The 17,086-nt window shown below is 37.7% G+C and overlaps 1 protein-coding gene across 2 annotated transcripts in view; it reads left to right on the forward strand.

The window, feature by feature from the left end:
* Positions 1–17,086, forward strand: part of DMD (dystrophin) — a 1,192,425-nt gene that overhangs the window by 419,697 nt on the left and 755,642 nt on the right. For both annotated transcript variants that reach the window (XM_086608718.1, XM_086608727.1), the window contains 2 exons: positions 1,625–1,804; positions 7,557–7,732. In XM_086608718.1, the coding sequence (XP_086464844.1) occupies positions 1,625–1,804; positions 7,557–7,732 (356 nt within the window). The remainder of the gene's footprint in view (positions 1–1,624; positions 1,805–7,556; positions 7,733–17,086) is intronic.

A 17,086-nucleotide genomic window follows, 5' to 3' on the forward strand; every position in this document is an offset into this window, starting at 1 on the left:
ACAGGTTTGAGAGTTGGGCCTGTGCGAACCTCATGAAGTTCAACAGGCCAAGTGCAAGGTCCTGCTTATGGGTTGGCGCAATCCCAAGCGTAAGTACAGGGTGGGTGGAGAATGGATTGAGAGCAGCCCTAAGGAGAAGGACTTGGGAGTGTTGTTTGAGTTGCTCAACACAAGCTGGCAATGTGCGCTTGCAGCCCAGAAAGCCAACTGTATCCTGGGCTGCGTCCAGGGAAGCTTTGCCAGCAGGTCGAGGGAGGTGATTCTGCCCCTCTACTCTGCTCTTGTGAGACCCCACCTGGATTACTGCATTCAACTCTGGGGCCTCCAACATAAGAAGAACATGAAGCTGCTGGAGCAGGTCCAGAGGAGGGACAGAAAAATGATCAAAGGGCTGGGACACCTCTCCTTTGAAGACAGGCTGAGAGAGATGGTGGTGTTCAGCCTGGAGAAGAGAAGGCTCCAGGGAGACCTCCTAGCAGCCTTTCAGTTCCTAAAGGGGGCCTACAAGAAAGCTGGTTAGGGACTTTTTACAAGGGCATATAGTGATAGGACGAGGAGCAATGACTTTAAACTGAAAGAGGGTACATGTCTATTACATCTAAGGAAGAACTTTTTCACTCTGAGGGTGGTGAGGCACTGGGACAGATTGCCCAGAGAAGTTGTGGATGCCTCATCCCTGGAAGTGTTCAAGGCCAGGTTGAATGCGGCTTTGAGCAACCTGATCTAGGGGAAGGTGTCCCTGCCCATGGCAATGAGGCTGGAACTAGGTGATCTTTGAGGTGCCTTCCAACCCATACCATTCTATGATTCTGCAGGTCTCGAGAATTTTGAGATCCCTTGGCAGTTTACTGCAGTAGAGATGTGAAGACTGGTGATTTCTCCTTTTCCATTGACATCCATGGGTTCAAGCTATATGGCAGCTTGCAGAGTACAGAGGTTGTACATAGGAGTTTCCAGGCTCCCAGCTGCAGGGCCCTTTCCTTGGCACTCTCAGAAGAGCTCTTGTGGTTCCCCCCATTCCCTGGGAGGCTACTGCCATGTTACCAGAGCCTGCTGAGATCCCAGTAAGATGAGAAAATTGTGGCTTTTCAGTACTACCTAAATGAAACATACTTTCTTTGAGCTTTCTTTTTTTTTTTTTTCCATCCTAGTTTGGGTTCAAATATTATTTTTCTAGAAAATAATTTTTTTCCTGTAGGTTTTAATATGCAATATATGACAAAGTACAACAAAACTTTAAAGAGACATTGTTTGGAATTTTGATATAGTTGTTAACATTAGTGCAACTGTAAGGTTGTTAATGCCACATAGCTGTTAGCTTTTTAATTTATGTTACCACCTGAGGCATGCCGTGATGTCTGGAGTTGGTCCACCTGTCATGTTATATTGCTTTGTGAAGCGCGATGACTCCATTCCACTATGTCAGCTCTGCCAGCAATTTTTACAGTAACAACAGCATGGAAGTATAGGAGTTTGTATGAAATACCCTTATTCATTTTTGGTTCTTTATGATGCTCTTTTTAGGTCCTCCTTCTAAGTTTGTTGGGTTTGGGTTTTTGGTGGTGGTTGGTTTGTTTGTTTTTCCCTGTATGAATTTCTGTTCTTCTTGCTGTTACTTTAACAGATCCTTAAAGGAGATCTAGAAATGAAAAGTCAAATGATGGGTAAGCTGAAGTCACTCAGCCAAGACCTCCTTGTAGCTGTGAAAAATAAAGCAGTGGCTCAAAAGCTGGAAAGTCGTCTTGAAAATCTTGCCCAGCGCTGGGATAACCTTGTGCAGAAGGTTGAGAGCAATTCTAAACAGGTTTGTTAAAACATCATTTTGTCAGTTGGTCAAATCCTTTGCCAGTCAAATGCTTGAAGTAGTTTTAGTGCTGTTTGTCATATTGTTTTAAATTTGACTTTTTCTGCATGATTGCTTAAGACCTGTTTTACTTTTAGGACAGCGTAATACAGCTGTAATATAACTTTCTGGAATTTTTATTTATCTCTTTAGGTTTTGATCTCTTTTTATAGTGTTGATTACTTTCTTGGGTTTTCAGGGATGATACAATCCATAATGAAAATACTCTTTCCAGTTAATTTGTTTTTCACCTATAATGGTTGGTCAGTTCAAATGCACTGTTTTTATGTCTGTCTCCGTGGAATAGCACTTAGTCTGAAATTAGTGTAAGAACTGCTTGCTAGTTGAAGAGAAATTGTGCTTATTTCTTTTCAACAGTGAAAGTTTATAATAGATTACTGTTTTACTTCTGCTTATGTTATGCTGATTTACAGATTAAAAAGAGAGGCCATAAAAAGAGAAGTTTCTTTGAAAAAATAAAGAAATCAATCCATACCTGTAGCCAAAATGCCAATGAAAAAAGAATATAATCCACTATTATTTTGCCCAGCTCCTTTAGGTTAACTGTAATATTTTTAAAAAGAAATTAAAGTTTTAAAGTTTCACATTTTTTAAACTAGATAACAAAAATCGGTACTCTGGTGTAGTACTGAAAACATATCCATTTATTTTTTCTAGCCATCTGTCAGCATCTCCTTCTTACTGGGTTTAAACCTAAATCAGCTCACTTCTTTCCATTCCATTATCTCGTTAATATTGAGTTATTTTTGTGCTATCATTGTATGACTGGTGAAATGGAAATGGACATTGAGACTTTTTAATGATAACACAGAGCAGAACGTTACTGCATGTGTGCCTCTGTCCTGTCCCTAGAGGGCCTCTCATAGTTCTGGTCAATTTGATTCAATTGCCTTGACTATGCTGCACTTTTTTGTTACTATATACTAATTCTTCTACCAGCTTGTGTTTGAGTAATTAAATGAAAGCTGTTGTACTTCCTGTAGTGATCTGAATACCTCTCAATAACCTTGCTTCCAACTATTACCTTTATCATTCAGTTTGTTGTGTAGCTGAAGTTGGAAAAATCAGTTTTAGAGAACAGAAGAGAAGAAAATGGGGAAAGGGTAAAATTCCCATAGTAACAGAAGGCAGAACCAGTTTGTGCTACATAGCATTCATAACAGTTGAAAATTTCATTTAACTCTTGTATATTTGCTGTAGGAAATCTATTGTTTCAATACAGAGGAAAATCCAGAGATGCATTTTTAATTTGGGATGGCTAGGGTCTCATGATTTGAACAAGTTAGTAAGTCACTCCAAAGTGTTCAAGAGTTATTTAGATGGTTGATCGGTCCTAAAAGCAGATGCTACTTTTGAAAATGGAACTTAGATTACAGAAAATACAGCCTCCTCATGAAGTGACTGATTTTGAGGCTGTACATCCATACATCATAGAGCAGCACAGGTGAAAGATGCTTTGGATTCCCAAAACACTGTAAATGTCTTATCATAGCAGCACACTTCAGTTGATAAACTTTTCCTCCAAGGAGAAGCTGCTTTGCCTGGTACAGAGTTGGTATGCTGTTGTGGGCATATTACTTCAGATTCTGGAGACATTGCACATTCAGTGCTAACTGAAGGGCTGCTTCTGAAGGCACTGTTACATAGTTTAGATATGTCCTCTAAGAAATACTGATGATGTGGTTTTGCCATGTGTTTCTATCTAGGCAAGGCAGATAGCATTGGTAGGTTTTGTATATTTATTCATTGTAGAGCTCATTGATGCATTTAGACTGCAAGAGCAAAATGCATCTAAAAGATCTAATTATTCTCTCTAATCATGAACTGACGAAGAGAATTGGAAGGTGACAAATGTAACATTTTTCACTAAAATCTATCAGAAAATGCACATTTTATTAATCAAATTTAAATGCTGTCTTCAAAATGAGTTTTATTCCATTAATAATTCTCATAGTACCTTCATAATTATGGTTTTGTCATTAGTTATTTCCTCTTACTAAGTGCCACTAAATTATTAACTTGTTAACAAAATAAGAGATTAAATGGAAGAGACAACCTCAGCCTCAGTTCAAAGCTGATTCTCCAACTAGACATAGGAGCAGTTATACGTCCCAAAGGAAAAGTGCAGAAAGTAGAATGTGAGTCCTCCCACATTTAGCCGAATTCATTGCTACTGAATTTAAGCATCTAATCTGAACTCATGGCTGAAGCTTCTGCTGCAAATGAGTGAATGACAAAGGTGAGAAAAAGAGATACCTCTTAAAAAGCACTTCTTCCTCATCATGAAAATGTCAGCTTTCCTTCATTGATGACACAGTGGAAACAAGGACAACTTGCTTAGACTAGATGCATAACTTTTAGAAACTCTAAATCTACCTTTGGTGAGTGTATAATGCTTCACTAAATTGTATTAAAAACCTTCCCAAACTAAAGAAAACACCATTGTTCATCTGAACTTCCCCACTCACATACATACACTTCATCAAAGAACAGATGACAGCTCCAACAGTGAGTATTAAGGAAAATTATGAGTTTATCAGGACTGAGGGCACTGCCAAAGGCAGTAATAAATGATGGCATTAAAGGTAGGCTGCCATATAAAAGAGAAATAAAATGACATAAAACTGCTGAAGTGCTATACACACACATTGTACATACGTTTGGCTGTAGAGGATGAGAAGGAAGATTTAAATTTGTCCACTCTGGAAAGAGATGAGTTTTAACACGTTTCTAAGATGAGTTTTGCTGATGTGAAACTACAGGCAAGCATTGTATTTTGAAAGCCTTTTAATGTGCAGCACTATGAGTCACCTTAGCACTTTCCATATGATTTTCTTGTGGGTTAAAGGCCTAGATTGTGTTGCTCCTTCTCAGATTCATGTTTGTTTGTCAGGAACCTAGAGGAATGAGGAAACTATACTGTCATTATCTGGACCGTCTTTGAATAATGCATGAAATACACTGGTTCAGTGATTAGATTTAAGAGGTGGGCTTCGTTGGTTTGTCTTTCTTTTTTTTTTTTTTTGCCAGGGAAGACAATAAAACCTACTTGCTTTTTGGTGTCTCCTTGAATTTTTAGGTATTTTCCTGTATCCTCTAAAGTGTGTGCACTCTAAATGTGAACCAATTTCATCTTGCAGAGTTACACTGCAGGGTAATCTTCTGTACCTTTTAGTCTTACCCAGTCTCTAATTAGAATGATTATGAACTTCAAATTCACATTTCCATTCTCCTTTTGAAGTATACAGTATTTAACCTCCACTCCTCTTGATTAAGCATGAAAAATACTCCTTTACTGTTTTGACATGTAAATCATTACCACCCCAAAACATCGTGACTTGACTACTCTGAGCATATGATAATTGCAGCGCCTGCTTTTGCAGCACAATTCCCAGTCACCAGTTGAAGCTATTACTCCTGTATAATTGGTAGTATGCTGCAGATGATTCCTACAGCACCCTAACTGTGGTTCATTCTGTTTTACACCTTCTTCACTGTAAACTTTACCCTGGTATTGATTGGCAAATGGAAATGTGACAGGATATGACCTTGGCTGTCAGAAACATCATCCTATCATTGATTTTTTAATAAAACCAAGTGTAATAAGAATTTTGTGAGAGAAGGAAAGGGAAAGTGTACCCAAAACTGCATATAAGGAGCAAGCAATTATTTAAAGTGTCCTTAGCTACAGAGACAACCCAGGGAAAGATGACATCAGCTGTTATCCTCAAATTTCATAGAACCCTAGACTTTAGAATCTTTAATTTGCTTTTCCTGTCTGCCGCAAAAATAAAATTAATTAAAAAGAAAATTGAAAAGAATGATGTGTAAAGTTTTAATAAAAAATTTCTTTATTATTGTCATGATTTCTCTAGTTGGAAATATGAAAGTCAACACATCTTGTTGAGGGAACTGAAACAAGAGTAGTAATACATAATATTTTAGTGATTAAAAAGTCAGCTGGGTGTTTTTCTCTTCCAAAATTTATGTAGTTCATACATTAGCTAAGTCCCTGTAGTTTACAAGCAGCTTACTCCAATTGACATAATTAATCCAGAGATTTTAAAAAAATCTGCTTTGAATCTTAATTTTGTAGTCTTCTGGGTAGTCCAGATTCTGCTCTAAAGCCTAGACAGCTGGTCATTTCTAGAGGGGGAAGCATAACATTATGCTGGCTGCTTTAAGAAAAAATGCCTAAACTACAGCAGTAATGGACTTCCCTACTCATCACTTTCACTGGCAGACTGGACAAAGAGCAGGAAGATTTTTTTATTTTGAAGACTGTGTGACAGATTTGGAAATGTTGGCAAGAACTTGTTTTTTTTTCCCCAACGGTTTTTTAGCTTTATTGATGTTGCCTGCTTGAGAAGAAGCTGATTGCTAACAGTATCCCCTTTCTTTGTCACTCTGTTTTTTCAACATAAGAAAGTCTAGTGGAAAGCAGTTATAGTTAATTATTTGTTATGTCTCTTTTCCATTGTTTATAGAAACACTAATATCTCAATAACTAAAATAACTCAATATCCTTACAGAGTTTCTGATGCAAGAACTAATAGATTATTTATGTATGTATATATAGTTCCATGGAATTTTATATACTGGCATTCCTGTCTCTGAATTAGAAAGTTTTTCTAATTCTTGCACGTTGGCAGTGAGCAAAGAAGCAGGGTTTTTCTTGTGCACAGCTTTTTCTGCTCCTGGTGTAACTTCTTTCTTTTATTTTCCATTTCACTGCCCCTAAACCATGAGGTGGTCATTGGAGCTGTAACTAGAGCATTTTGACCAATGAGCCGTCATTTGACAGAACCAAAAAAAGTAGCCACTCATTTCTCATGACTTAAGGTACTTAAGCACAGCTGCCCATGTTTAAGTGGGAAGTTTGTGGTTTGGTGTTACATGGAAATGAATATAAACAGGCAGCATATGTACCACCAGTCTCTTTCAAACAAATATGAGCAGAAAATATTTCTCATTGTTCCTTTTTTTTTTTATGTGGCTGAACTATATGAAGGTTTTGTTTTCATATTGCCGGGAAAAGTTAAATGCCTTAGATTGGTAAGGTTTACAGTGTTGCATATTATGTATATTAGTATCTGTTATGAGCCCTTAACATTAGTTTTTAATTATAAAATAAGACTGATGCAAATTAATTTGCCTTCAAGTGTGTGTTTTATAATTTAAGTTTTCCTGACAAAAGGTTAACTGCCCTTTTGTGCAAGTAAGTTGTGAGGAATTACATTCTAGTTTGAAAGTTATTATAAATGGTAAAAATACCAATTGGTAATTTAATATCACTACCATACCTTTATTACTTCTCAAGGAATAAATTTTCAGAATGGAGAAAGAGTAACATACAGCAATAGTAACATTTTATATATTTGCTGTCATTTAATTCCCTCATAAAATTGACTATTCATTTCTTTTCTTCATTGGGTGTGATTTAGAGGGAGTTATAAGTTCTTTCTCTTTAGGATCTTTTCTGCTTTTGATACTGACTTCTGCAGATATCTTGTTCAGACAGCATGAGTCAGATAAAACGATTTGATTTGAGTTGCATATAGTGTTATTTTTTTCTGAAGGTCAGCCTATGATCAGATGGGAAGTTTCTCACTATTTTCTGTTGTTACTCCAGACAGTCTTTACTGAATTCTTTTCAAACAATGTGTGACCTCTGTTTTAATACTTCTCACAGATTTCGCAGGCTGTCACTACCACTCAGACATCACTAACACAGACAACTGTAATGGAAACTGTAACTATGGTGACCACAAGAGAACAAATCCTGGTTAAGCATGCTAAAGAGGAACTCCCACCACCTCCACCCCACAAAAAGAGACAACTCCTTGTGGATTCAGAAATTAGGAAGAGGTGAGAATCATTAAGAGACCCAGAGAGAATACTGAGAGAGTTTGGAGGAGAATGTAAAAATAGTCATTTGACTGCAATAGCTTGCTGCGTACTTTTTTGAGATTAAAATTGTGTTTCTGTTCTCTATTAAAGTACCAATTGATTACTATCTTTCTTTACTTAAGTTTTGGATTTTTTTTGTGCTTCTACTCCAACTATTTTGCACTATTGAATGTTAATCATTATATCAATACCATTATGATAATAATTATAGTCAGTAGAAGTCCTTGTTTGAGGATCCCACTTGATTGTAGTCTTGAAAATTGAAGGACAGAAGTATGCCATTAATTCTCAGATTTTCACAATCTTTGAAAAGAATTTTTTAATAGTCGGAATATTAGTAGTGCAAATATTACCTAGTTTCTAAAGTTCGTCGTATTCTTTCTGGCTTGCGAGCAGTAGAAATAACAGTTCTGCAGAGTCAGAGTTAAAATTTGATGAAATGTGCAGTATCGAAGCTCCTGTGATCCCAGAGGAACGGGTCAAGGAACTGGTCCTCCGGCTGGATGCCCACAAGTCTATGGGGCCTGATGGTATCCACCCGAGAGTCCTGAGAGAGCTGGCGGATGTCATTGCCAAACCCCCGTCCATTATCTTTGGGCAGTCTTGGCTCACTGGGGAAGTTCCGCTGGACTGGAGGCTGGCGGATGTTACCCTCATTTACAAAAAGGGCGGAAGGAGGATCCGGGGAACTACAGGCCTGTCAGTTTGACCTCGGTGACAGGCAAAGTCATGGAACAGGTTATCTTGAGTGCTATTAATGAGCACATACAGGTTAACCGGGTGATCAGGCCCAGTCAACATGGGTTTATGAAAGGCAGGTCTTGCCAATCAAACCTGATCACCTTCTATGACAGGGTGACCCGCCTAGTTGACGAGGGAAGGGCTGTGGATGTAGTTTTCCTAGACCTCAGTAAAGCCTTTGATACAGTTTCTCATAGTGTTCTGGTTGAGAAACTGATAACTGCTGGCCTGGATAGGCACACCCTCCTTTGGGTTAAAAACTGGCTGGATGGCCGGGCCCAAAGAGTGGTGGTAAATGGGGCTAAATCTGGCTGGAGGCCGGTCACCAGTGGGGTTCCCCAGGGCTCAGTGCTGGGTCCTGTTCTGTTTAACATCTTTATCAATGACCTGGATGAGGGAATTGAATGTACCCTCAGTAAATTTGCGGACGACACCAAGCTAGGAGGCTGTGTCGATCTGCTCGAGGGTAGGGAGGCCCTTCAGAGGGATTTGAACAGACTGGATCGTTGGGCTGAGGCCAATGGCATGAGCTTTAATAAGGCCAAGTGCAGAGTCCTTCACTTGGGGTGTAAAAACCCCAAGCATTGCTATAGGCTCGGGGAAGAGTGGCTGGAGAGCTGCCTGGCGGAGAAGGACCTGGGGGTGTTGGTTGACTACCGGCTTGATATGAGCCAGCAGTGTGCCCAGGTGGCCAAAAAGGCCAATGGGATACTGGCGTGTATCAAGAATAGTGTGACCAGCAGGAGCAGGGAAGTGATCATGCCCCTGTACTCGACACTGGTGAGGCCACACCTGGAATATTGTGTCCAGTTTTGGGCCCCTCGCTTTAAGAGAGATATTGAGCTCCTGGAGCGAGTCCAAAGAAGGGCGACTAAACTGGTCAAGGGGCTGGAAAATAAAACTTATGAAGAGCGGCTGAGGGAGTTGGGGCTGTTTAGCCTGGAGAAGAGGAGGCTGAGGGGAGACCTGATTACGGCCTATAAATACTTGAGAAAAGATGGTGGGGAGGTAGGGGAAGGACTCTTTACATTAGTGATGGGTGATAGAACAAGAGGAAATGGGCATAAGCTTAGTCAGGGGAGATTCAGGTTGGATGTTAGGAAGTATTTCTTCTCTGAAAGGGTTGTCAGCCTCTGGAATAGGCTGCCCAGGGAGGTGGTTGAGTCCCCATCCCTGGATGTGTTTAAGAATAGGGTGGATGATCTACTTGAGGATATGGTTTAATGGGGATTAAGGATGGTTGGACTCGATGATCTCTAAGGTCTTTTCCAACCTAGAAATCTATGAATCTATGAATCATTGTTTTTAGATTTTTTCCTGTGTGAGTAAAAGTGACAAGGGATTTTAGACTAATACTGAATACTTATTAAAGTCACAAGAAAAGTTTCTGATGCGCTTAAGTAGAACTGACTCAAGCACTAAATTTCTGAATAAGATGCTCAGAAGCTAGATTTCAAATTCTCATTGTAATGTTTGCTTTGGAAATGTTTTTTGATATTCAGATAAGCATATGAATTCCAAGGTAACAGATTCAAGGACTGAAAGAAATATGAAACTACATTCAGTGTCTGATTTCTATAGAAAATATCTTTCTTTATTTCAATATGTTCTCAATGAAAAGTTATTTTCTTGTAAAACAGTCTTTAGCTTATTAAGAAGAACGAGATACAGAAAGAATAGGAGATTTTTTTTTTTAAGGGATATTAATTGAAAAAATACTTAGAAGCACCTTTTTTATACATAGGCATCTGAAGTGGGATTTATTTTACCTCTCTTCAATCGTTACAAAAGTAAGACTTTGAATGAAATTTAGCTAACAAAGTTACCTATTTAGTCTAAGTAATTTCTTTGGGAGGAGTAGTTATTTATTTTAACAAAAAGAGGGTGAATCACTTTTCTTATATCACATACACAGCGTTCTTAAATAATGAGGCTAAACTATAAACCTTACTTTTGTAACGGCAGGCAGGTGTTCGGCCATCTCCAGGAAAGCAGGGCTCCATCACATGTACTGGTTACTTGGGAAGACACAATGCCATCACTCCAAGCGTCCCCCCCCTTTCCTTCTTTTTCCCCCAGCTTTATATGCTGAGTGTGATGTCATATGGCATGGAATATCCCTTTGGTCAGTTGGAGCCAGCTGTCCCAGCTGTGGCCCCTCCCAGCTTCTTGTTCACCTCCAGCCTACTCTCTGGTGGGGTGGGTTGAGAAGCATAAAAGAACTTGACTCTGTGAGCACTGCTCAGCTATAGGGAAAACATGACTGTATTATCAACACTGTTTTCAGCACAACTTCAAAACGTAGCCTCATACTAGTTACTATGAAGGCAATTAACTTTATCCAAGTCAAAACAGCACAGTAATATTAGTCTATGTTTTCCTTCTTGCTCGTATTCTTTTGATTTGCCTCAATAATGAAAGTAAAATTGGCAGGATACAGCAGATTACAGACTTCTAAATCATCATATGAGAAAACTACTGGAGGGCAGGAATTAGCAGGATTATAGGACTTGTTTATGTTCAGAAATACCTTGTTTTATGCAAACTGAGAATTATAAATACTTTAAGTGTTTTAGCTGTTGTCTGTCTCTAAAGCATTACAACTAGCAAGGATATATATAAATTTGATAGATCCTTGCACAGAAAATGGGATATATTATCAAATTGGAGACTATGATTGCTTGCAGCTATGTTATTGGCAGATCTGCTACCAAATTTACAGAGTATTAATAGTTTTTACCATTGCATACTGAGTTTCAAGGGGTTTTGATTTATGTTTTATACTGTCTAAAAGATATTAATTCACCATATAATTTGTATTTAACTTTTGGATAAGAGTCAAGATATGAACCTTGGAACAATCTGTAGTTCTTGATCTTGTCTAGGATGACTTTAGATAATTGAATAAGTTGTGGTTTCTTATATATACTTAAAATCAAAGTCCTTTTCATTGCTGCGCAGATTTTTATTTTCATCTTGTAGGAAAGAAAGCTGAATTCTTGCAGGAAGAAGCAAGCTCATTGTTTAATAGGCTTTAATATGATCTAACTAGCTGAAATACTGCTTTCTGTGCAGGAGTCACTATACTTGTTTTAACAATGCGATCATACCATTATAGGAGAATTTGTTCAGTATGACTGTTCACTGGATACCTGTAAAGAGAACCTGCAATATGGTAATGTGCAAAGTAGAGGATGTTAAAAAAAGTCCACAGCAGTGCAGCAGGATGAATGATGGTTATATTATCTGAAGGCAGTGTTTTTCCATTTAGATTTTTTTGTTTTGCATTCCTAACTGTACCGCCAATAAAACATTATCTACCTTTCCTCTCTAGAAAGTTCAAGCGGGTGTTCAGGAGTGGGAGGACCAGTCAATAAATAGCTTCAGAGAAGCACTTTGAGAGGAAACTTCAAGGAAGGAGTTTCAGCTTAGAATAATAGTTATTGTGCCTGCTTTTATTAAGACATAAAAATGTAGTCTTAGACAACATCATAATGTCAAATGTGTTAATTTCTTTCTCCAGCATAATAAATTTATACTGAACGTAAGCATAACAATGGGAGAAGAAAACTCATCTTAAAATTTGGGTGCTCAGCTAAAATGTCTATGTCTTTTTCATCAATGATTTTTCACTGGGAGAACCTTACGGTTGTATTCCCAAACAGTCAGCCAGTTATTTTCTGGGTCCGTGGTTGGTTGCAAGATCAGTCAAGTATTTTTGTGTGCATTTAGTTGTACCTACACCAAAAGACAAACAAAGCCATAATACTGCATAGCTTTTGGTTTTGAAATAAACTAAGAGAATGGGGGTTCTCAACATACCTCTCCTACATCATTCTATACTGTATGTGTGTGTGTTTATGTTCAAAATTTTCCCTGAGTGCTTATTTACTAAGAGTTGATAATTCTATACTGTTTAGTTCTTGTTTCATTAAAAGAACCCAGCAATTATTGAGTGCTTGTCGGAAGCTTCTGAAGGTGCATAACAGATTGTGTTGGCCACTTTCTGCAGTCACGATACCACACACTGCATGCTCCTGCCTGGTGTTTTGAGGGCTAGCGGAGGGGAAGACACATTGAGACTTGGGGCTTTTTTGAGGTGGTAAATAATGCTTCCAGGTTTCTACAGCTGTTTTCCTCTGTTTCCAAGCTTTAGTCAGTGTTGTTGCTGTAGAAGAGTATGCCTGAAATAAACGCGTCAGGCTCTGTTGCCACATATTTGGAAAGATTTGTGCTCCAGATTTGCTTTCCTGTGATCTAAATATTTCAGAAAGACTAGAAGATATCTTAAAGATGCACGGCACCTGCAGTGTGAATTGCTAAGTGCTTAGTTTCAAGGAGGAAGAGTAGTTTGGCTACTATGTGAATATCGTGGACTGCTTAAGAGCACAATCTCCAGCCACTTAGCTGAAGAGAAACAGCGGATGGCTAACATTGTAGCATCAAGCTTTCTAGAATGCTTTTTATTTTTACATTTCCAAGTGCTTTGAAAGGATTAGAAGTATGAGAGTCTCCATTTATACTGAAGAAATTGAGAGAAGCAATTTGACTTTGTAGACCAATAGCATACACAGGAGTGAATGTCACATTTCCATTGCCCCAATTCACTGTGGTATAAATGCATTGGGAAAGAAACTGCTGATTTTTCTTGCCACCTAAAGCAACTTTTTACTTTAAGTCACTGAAAGCAGAGATAAGAAACAAATGACTTTTTTTCTTCCCCTGCCTTCAACCCCTCAAAAAATCTAAAACTACCTCAAAAGTAATGCTTCAAAATGTCAAAATAGAGTAATTCAAGCATGTGCTAAATTCTGTTACTGGTCATAGGAAAGCTCCTTTTCTCAAAGGAATTAATTTGAAACTGAGAAGGAAAAAATGCTTCGAGCTGTATAATAAAGGTCTTGAAATTATGTGTTGGGCATTAGGACTAGAGATAAATGTAAAACAGCTGAAGTTTTAGGATGAAAAAGACCTATAAATGAGAGAAAGGGTTGCAAGGTAACATATTCATTTTCATGATATTTACATACTCTGGGAAAAATAAGTCAGTTGTGTAGCATAAAAAAATGTGGAAATTACTCTGTTCATGGTAGGTTTTTAAATAGAAAACAGGTTAGAGCTGCTTGATGTTTAATTTAAACATATTTATAATATTAATGTCCTTGAATAATGTCCAGAGATACCTTTCTTTGCCATTTAGTAAATAATTTTGTACATACTTCCTAACATTTCCAAGGAAAGTCTGTCATAATATTATTATGGATAGAATGTTAATCTTCAGATTTGAAAGAGACTTTACGTCCTTTGAAGAGAAAGGCGTGTTAAAATAGGATAGTTGCTCCATCTAGTGTTTTTTGCATTTAACAAGTGTTAACATATTTTTTTTCTTAAAAGAGTACACTTCATTTCTTTAAAAATTATTATATTTGGGATTCTAATGCTTTACTACTTAGAAAAGTTCAGATTTTTGTAGAAAAATTCATAACAGGAAAAATTATAATGGCTTATTCAAAGTGGTATTTTGACAGCTATTGTTTCAAATAGCCCATTGATGAATTATTATAGTCAGAACTAAACGCTGATAGTTTAGCGCTTTTACAGCAACTCCGTTGAGCTTTTTGACCCTTATCCTCTTATTGAAATGCAGCTTTTTGCTCTTGTATTGTTTAACATTACTTAGTAAATCTAAAAAGAGGAAAGTCATGTCTTCAATTTTCCTGGTGATCCTTGGTTTCGGTGTTGTATCTGTGTAGCCAGTGCCAGAGGAAAGGTAAAGGTGACTGAGACACAACAGGATAGTTTTCTGTTTATAGGAGGAATCATTTATAAGCATTTTCATTTAGAGTGTAAGAAAAGGTATGGCTATGTGGAGGTCTATAAACATTGACACTTTATAACTTCTTAGTGCTTATTGCTTTTTAAACCTTTATCCTATTTTTGAGGTGAGAAATGGCATAGTGACAAATACACTAAGACAGATATATTCTTCTCCACACTTAGTGTCTGAAATTACCTCCTGCATTATAGGAGTGGTACCAGTTAGCACTTGCTGAAAAGCGTGGTGACTGGATTTTAAACCATTTTCCATCCCTACCCACTGGCTGTTTGCTGAAGGCAAATGGTGTTGATGAACATACTCCACAACAACCTCTAGGTTTTCATTTATCTGAATGATATAATGATTTGCTGACATATGAGAAATGCGGTGGATCTATCAGAATGTCTACAAAGTGTTTTGTATTACAGTTCAGGAATTACTCCTCAGGCTTGGGAAGTTACGGTTTATAACCACACCTTAATGGTAAGATGGATTAGTTGCCTGAAGAAGGAGAGCTATGAGGCTAATAAGATGATACTAATGAAGTTTCTGAAGGAGATTTACACTTGGGATTGATCTAGTGTTTTCTCTGATGCCTTGGTGTGCATCACAGAAATGTGTTGTTCATAAAGTTGATGAGGCTAAACTAAATAGTATCACAAGTATAGGGGGAGATCCAGAATATCATTCAGAAAGAAAATAAAATTATTTGAGGACTGAACTAAAAAATAGGAAGGGAACGAATATTTATTAGGAAATATAAGCTGTTGAACTAGGAGATAAGAACAAGACTATTTATCAGCTAATGGCTCATCAGCTACTAATATAGAAGAGGAAGACAGAGAGCGGGGAATTAGTTCATCACAAAATAATTCTACCAATGGGCGTTGTTTACTGCAAAGCTGTTCTCTGACATGTTCTAGGCAACGAAGTGCTACAAGATGAGGAACACTGCTGGTGAGCTGCGAATTTCAGACCAGACATGGAAATGCAGTAATTCAGTAATGTGGTTCTTGGATCAGAGTTGTCTCATTCCATGCCAGCTCAATGTGTAGGAAAATGCTCTTATGTCTGCCTAAGATGCAGAGTGGTGACATGCCCAGTGTGGCTTTGTGTGGGGAGTGAAGCGAAAAACAAATGACCAAAGGAAAACGTGAGGCAGTTTCTATCTGTTGAAGGAATGAGGTCTTGAAACCACTGTCTAGTCATGGTAGAAGTTTCAAGATGAAATTTCATTCAATTTAGAGAACAGATTATGCACCATGATGCCCACATGACCGCAGAGTACTTCACAACTTGTGTTCCTGTGCGAACTTGTACAACATTCAAGTTCGTATAAATATGTGGAAGGTCAGTGCATGCACATTATTTCACTTTTGTCATCTTACCATGACAGTGTCTTTAAAAAAAAAAAAAAAAGGAAAAATTATGAGTTTAAAATGTACCACTGTATTTCAGTGAATGATGTTGGCTGTGAGAACCACAGTAGGCCTTTATAAGGTATGTCACACAGATGGAAGGTTCATACTCAGTCAGCCCCTTGATTATTAGTAAAAATTGCATTTTTTTTTATTGTGAAATATAAACAAATTCACACTTGCTGTTACTTAGAGATTTTCAGAAGGTATTTGATTAGATAGGGGGCTTGTAGTAGGAGTGGAGTATCATACCTTGCTGAGTATTTGGGTTAGAAACTCCATGCACAGAAAGAGAAAAAAAAAAGGAACTTTCCATGCACGGAAAGAGAAAAACCAATGCAACTAAGTTGTGAAATGCCTTAAATGTGAGGTTTGTCATGTATTTAATACAGAAAATGAAGGGAAAGCTAGGACAAGGAATATTTTTGAACAACTGCATGCGGTGATCTCAGCAAGAGAGTTTTGAATTGGAATCTGAAGTGGGCATGTGGCTTAGTGTCATCCAGAAAATCAATTTGTGGGGACTTCCATGAAAATTCGAATGGCCTGGATTAAAATGTGAAGATCACTTTTCAGACATGTTCTGGAGTAAAAAGAGATTGTATTTGAACTCAACTGACATGTGCTGACCTGTAAAGAGAGGGCAGTGAGAGCAGTAAAAGATAGTATCTCTCTAGTGGAATAGCAGAAGGAAAGACTAATTGGAAAACTAAACCATGAGTGCTGCATAAAGAATAAATGCTCTGCTTGAGATTGAATTTTTAGGTGGGGAGCAAGCTAACATGCACATTAAAGTAAGGTAATTATTTAGAGTAATTGTCTCAAGTGATTCAGTTTTAGTGTCTTCCATGGATTTATTTTAACAAATTCTACATGCACTCAACTTTATTGGGTCAGAAAGGTAATATTGCATTACTTTTTTATGTCAAAAGTATTGTTGTACTTGGGAAATGTAAAGACTGTATTGATCCTTTGATATCAATCTAGAGTTAATATAGTTTGCAACTGCAGCTGTGCTCAGAAAGGAAATGTCCAATCATCATAGAAGAATGATTAAATGCTGTATTCTAGTGTATTTCCTGGTTTTATACAAGCTGAACAGAAGAGAGAGAATATTTTTTTTCCAAGGTAATTGAAAAGTGTCTTTATGTTAAGGACAGTTATGTGCTGCAAAAAGCTACTTAGAATTAACTTTCATGTCTTTTAATCCTTTTCTACCCCCTTTATAGCCTCTTTCTGGGCAGGAGGCTTTGTTTGTGGAGTTATATTTATCTCCAGAAGAAACTGCAAGTGACAGAGCAATCTGTTATCTGAGATCAGCTCTGTCAAGATGCT

Source organism: Tauraco erythrolophus, chromosome 1, assembly GCF_009769465.1.
Source record: "Tauraco erythrolophus isolate bTauEry1 chromosome 1, bTauEry1.pri, whole genome shotgun sequence".
NCBI classification, from domain to species: Eukaryota; Metazoa; Chordata; class Aves; order Musophagiformes; family Musophagidae; genus Tauraco; species Tauraco erythrolophus.